We start from the raw sequence: 5,004 nt of genomic DNA on the forward strand, positions 1-5,004 counted from the left end.
GGACATTTGGTTCTAGCATTCTTTTCTGTGTAAATTTAAAGGAACACTATAGTGTCAGGAGTACAAACATGTATTGCTAACACTAGTGTTAAACAATCACATGAGAAACGTGTTTTTACTCACGTTTTTTCCCCAGAAGTAGACTAAGACGCACCTCTAGTGGCCGTCTGAGTGACTGCCAGTAGAGGTGTTAAAGGACCACTCTAGTGCCAGGAAAGCATACTCGTTTTCCTGGCACTAGAGTGCCCTGAGGGTGCCCCCACCCTCAGGGTCCCCCTCCCGCCCGGCTCTGGAAAGGGGAAAGGGGTAAAAACTTACCTTTTTCCAGCGGTGGGCGGAGAGCTCTCCTCCTCCGATCCTCCTCTTCTCCTCCCCGTCGTCTGAATGCGCACGCGCGGCAAGAGCTGCGCGCGCATTCAGCCGGTCACATAGGAAAGCATTCATAATGCTTTCCTATGGACGCTTGCGTGCTCTCACTGTGATTTTCACGGTGAGAATCACGCAAGCGCCTCTAGCGGCTGTCAATGAGACAGCCACTAGAGGATTAGGGGGAAGGCTTAACCCATTCACAAACATAGCAGTTTCTCTGAAACTGCTATGTTTATGAAAAAATGGGTTAACCCTAGAAGGACCTGGCACCCAGACCACTTCATTAAGCTGAAGTGGTCTGGGTGCCTAGAGTGGTCCTTTAATAGGCATCAATGTAAACACTGCCTCTACAGAATATAGAAACCAGAGAAACTACATTACCAGAGAAACTACATTACCAGAGAAACCAGAGAAACTACATTAAGTGTCCCTTTAAGATCTTGGATTTAAGGAAAATTTGTCGAGCCCTAGGTTAAGGTGTTTACCAAGACTGTCTATCAATACTTTCTGTGCTCACATTTCCACCTGCACCCTGTACTCTGTATTTAGTCATTAACATTTATAAGAGAAACATTAACCATTGTGATAAAGTGAAGGCAGAGAGGCCTATAACATTTAACCCCGGGGGTTAAAAAAGTTTAGTTATGGGCCCCTGGGGTGGAGCATTTGGGCCAATGCTCCACTTTGCAGTTTGCATACAACTGGGAGAAATAAGTTCCAGGCCAGAGTTTTGATCTGTCTCCAACCCACTGCTCAGCTGCAGATAATGAGCTGCAGCAGTGGGAATAAACCCTCCTAGTTAGGCAGGTAAAGGGGGGTTGCTGGCTTCCTCCCTGGAAGCAGGAAAGAGAGACGCTGTTCTCTCCTGTGAGAGAGTCAAGGAGACTGAGCACTGGGTGTGCAGAAAGGAAAGCAGCAGGCTAGCTCAGAGCACTGGGAGTGCAGAAGGGAGAGAGAATTTTGTTTCTTTCTATAAGGAATGGAAGCCACATGCTAACTGAGTGTGGAGTGCAGAGATCTGACCAGGCACTAGGTTGGTGAAACCAATCATTGTTCTGTTATAGTTTAAACCCTTGAGAGATAGGCAACTTGATGTTAGTAAGTGCTCAGACCGAGCTAGGTTTTTATTTATAGGGATTTGTGTTACTGTTTTTTTCCCCATTTGCTGCTGTATCTGTGGTGGAGTTTAACAATAAAGTGCCTGGAATTAAGTTGCCTTAAAAAGACTGTGCATGTTTGTGCCCAAGAGGACCGTGCTACCTGCAGACAAGGATTACACCATCTATAACTAAATGATTGACCGTGGACAAAGTGATGGCCTGAATGAAGAGATTACATCATTATGTTCTATCAGTTCCATATCGATAAAAGGACCAACTTAATTTAACATACCCGTACACTGCAAAACAGTTAATGCCTATCTCCCTCAGCAACGGTCATCCAATGCCCTGGAAAGGGACTCTCCACATACCTGGAGGTGGAGGCAAGTCCTCTGTATTGACATTCAGGAGTCTGGGCCAAACCTGGCAGCGGATCTCGTCAGTCAGCAAGCCTCCCTCGCTAATTGCCATCCGCCGTAACATGGCCACGTCGGGGGGATCCCTGCTCAGAGCTTTCTGGATGTCGTTCAGCTTTCTTCGCCTGCGGAACTCGCTGCCTGATCACAAGTAATACAAAAAAAAGGCCAACGTGGGTAAACTTAATGTGACTATCAGTGACAGAACAACACGCTGTCCATTACAGTGTACCTGGATGGATCTATACTCCAATACCTCACATACACATCACTGGCCCAGGTTATTGCCGTCACTTCCATTGGATCTCCTATATATCACCATACACACAGTAACATTACTCTATATATCCCCTGTACACACAGTAACATTACTCTATATATCCCCCCTGTACACACAGTAACATTACTCTATATATCCCCCCTGTACACACAGTAACATTACTCTATATATCCCCCCTGTAGACACAGTAACATTACTCTATATATCCCCTGTACACACAGTAACATTACTCTATATATCCCCTGTACACACAGTAACATTACTCTATATATCCCCCCTGTACACACAGTAACATTACTCTATATATCCCCCATGTACACACAGTAACATTACTCTATATCCCCCCTGTACACACAGTAACATTACTCTATATATCCCCTGTACACACAGTATTATATTATATTATTCTTATTATTATTATTATTATAAGGTTACCATGTCTCCCTGGCTCCGCCCTCATACTCCCGGAAGAGGTGGAGTTACCGGGCCCGTTACCGGCTCTGCTTCCTGGATATGCCCTGCAGCTTCATTACGTCATCACTGTCGAGCCCTGCGCACGGCTGTGACATCACATGACCGGAAACGTGGGAGTGGGCCCTCTGACCCCGCCCAGGGCACGTGGTGTGTGAGGTCAGCACGATAGCCCCGCCCCTTCATAAATTTAAAATATTAAGTGTATATTGTATTGTATATACTGTGTGTATTGTGTATTCTATGTGTACATTGTGTATACTGAGTGTGTATTGTGTATTCTATGTGTACAGTGTGTATACTGAGTGTGTATTGTGTATTCTATGTGTACAGTGCGTATACTGAGTGTGTATTGTGTATTCTATGTGTACAGTGTGTATACTGAGTGTGTATTGTGTATTCTATGTGTACAGTGTGTATACTGAGTGTGTATTGTGTATTCTATGTGTACAGTGTGTATACTGAGTGTGTATTGTGTATTCTATGTGTACAGTGTGTATACTGAGTGTGTATTGTGTATTCTATGTGTACAGTGTGTATACTGAGTGTGTATTGTGTATTCTATGTGTACAGTGTGTATACTGAGTGTGTTGTGTATACTAAGTGTGTATTGTGTATTGTTTGTGGGACATGTGTATACTGAGTGTAGTTAATGTGTACTGTGTGGAGAACATATATTGTGAGCAGAATGTGTATACTGTGTACATGGTTATACTGTGAACAAAATGTATATACTATGTATGTAATATGTACTGTGTTGGGGTATATCATGTATATTGTGTATACTTAATGTGTAGTGTATGGGAGATGTGTATATATTGTGTACATAATGTGTACTGTATATGGGATATGTTTATAATGCATGTATGTGTACTGTGTATGGGACGTGTATGCAGTATATAACGTGGAACATATACTGTGCACATAATATTTAATGTGTGTGGGATATAATAATGACTACTCTGTGTGGGAGATGGGTATATGGTGTGTACTAACATTTACTGTGTGTGGGCTATGTATGCACTAGATGTAGATAACATTTACTTTGTGCAAATAATTGTGTTCCCGGCACTGTGTTTACATAATATGTAATGTGTCTGTGACACTGTGTACACAATGTGTACTGTGTCAGTAATGTGTACTATGTCTGGGACATTTGTGTTCTGTGTACTTAATGTGTATTGTGTACAAGTAATATGTGTTTTTTTTTATCTCAGTTATATATGCACTGTGCTAGGTAAGGCAGGTACTGGATATGTAACCTTTAAGGTATACTCCAGACCCCTGAAGTACTTGAGCTTGCTTGAAGTACTTTATTTGTAAAGAGTGCCCACCCCCCTTTAAAAAAAAATAAAAAAAAAATTAAAGAAATTTGAAGATTTCAATAGAAATTGGCAGTTTTTAAAAATTAGCCTTGTTTCACCCTCTGGCTGTCAATCAACCGGTCATGTTTACTTCCTGGTTTGTTTTGCTCAGTTGAGCTAAACTCATGAGGCAGCAATTACCCAGAGTACCTGCCTTGTAAAGACTTCTCATTGAGCTGCATTGGGAAGTCTGTGATTGGACAGCCACAGAAAGTCTGGGCGGGGTTAGAAGGGGAGGGCTTGTGAAGGCTGCAGATGTTTTTAGGTATGCTTGAATTAAAAAAAAAACATAATTAAATGCATATATGTTTTTATTGGGGGTTTATCTGCTAAGTAGACAACGATTTTTATCAAAAGTTAGACAAAAATAGCTTATATGAAAACAAATTACCCAACTCATTTGTTTCCATTTAGTTATGTGGATTTCAGATTGGTACAGTTTGCAGTTTAGTGAATAAACCGTATTATGTAATTTTCTAGACACCTTCCAGCTACAGAAATATCCCAGTTTTCAGTAAATAGCAAATTTTGAATAGCAAGGAGAATACAAGTGAAACGAGTTTGTAGGTTTTCACACTTCCCCTTCAGGTAAAAAATTAAAAAATATTAAACAGTATAGCACTATTTGGGGATTATTGTTTTGTTAGAAGTTTTATTTTGCTTCTTTTTTTATTAACTTTTATTTAATTGGTAACTTTTTTTTTTTTTTGCAGATAAATATAGGCTTATATCTTAAAGGGTTACACCAAGCACCCTGACTAAGTGAGTAAATTGAAGTGGTCATGGTGCCTTAAGTCTGTATGTGCCGCATTTCGCCAGCCTGTAACAAGATTTCGGGTCTCGCTAAAGTGAATTTGGTGCAGAATTTGCATCTGACGCCAATATGCACAATATCTTGGCGCCACATAGCCGATGGCAGCATGCCTCCCACTCCTGTGCCGCCTCAGTCCTCCCTCAGCACATGTTTCCTGATCTCTATCGCCCTCTAGCAAGGTGGGAGGGGA

General features: G+C 41.7%; 1 protein-coding gene across 1 annotated transcript in view; it reads right to left on the reverse strand.

Annotated features, from left to right (window-relative positions):
• TBC1D20 (TBC1 domain family member 20) overlaps nucleotides 1-2,756 on the reverse strand; it is an 11,046-nt gene extending 8,290 nt beyond the window's left edge. The window contains exons 1-2 of the mRNA XM_063459523.1: nucleotides 2,601-2,756; nucleotides 1,841-2,026 (exon numbers count right to left, since the gene is read on the reverse strand). Coding sequence (XP_063315593.1) covers nucleotides 1,841-2,026; nucleotides 2,601-2,625 — 211 coding nt within the window. The 5' untranslated portion in view covers nucleotides 2,626-2,756. The remainder of the gene's footprint in view (nucleotides 1-1,840; nucleotides 2,027-2,600) is intronic.
• Nucleotides 2,757-5,004: the final 2,248 nt, after the last annotated feature.

The sequence above is a fragment of the Pelobates fuscus genome, chromosome 6 (assembly GCF_036172605.1).
Source record: "Pelobates fuscus isolate aPelFus1 chromosome 6, aPelFus1.pri, whole genome shotgun sequence".
NCBI lineage: Eukaryota > Metazoa > Chordata > Amphibia > Anura > Pelobatidae > Pelobates > Pelobates fuscus.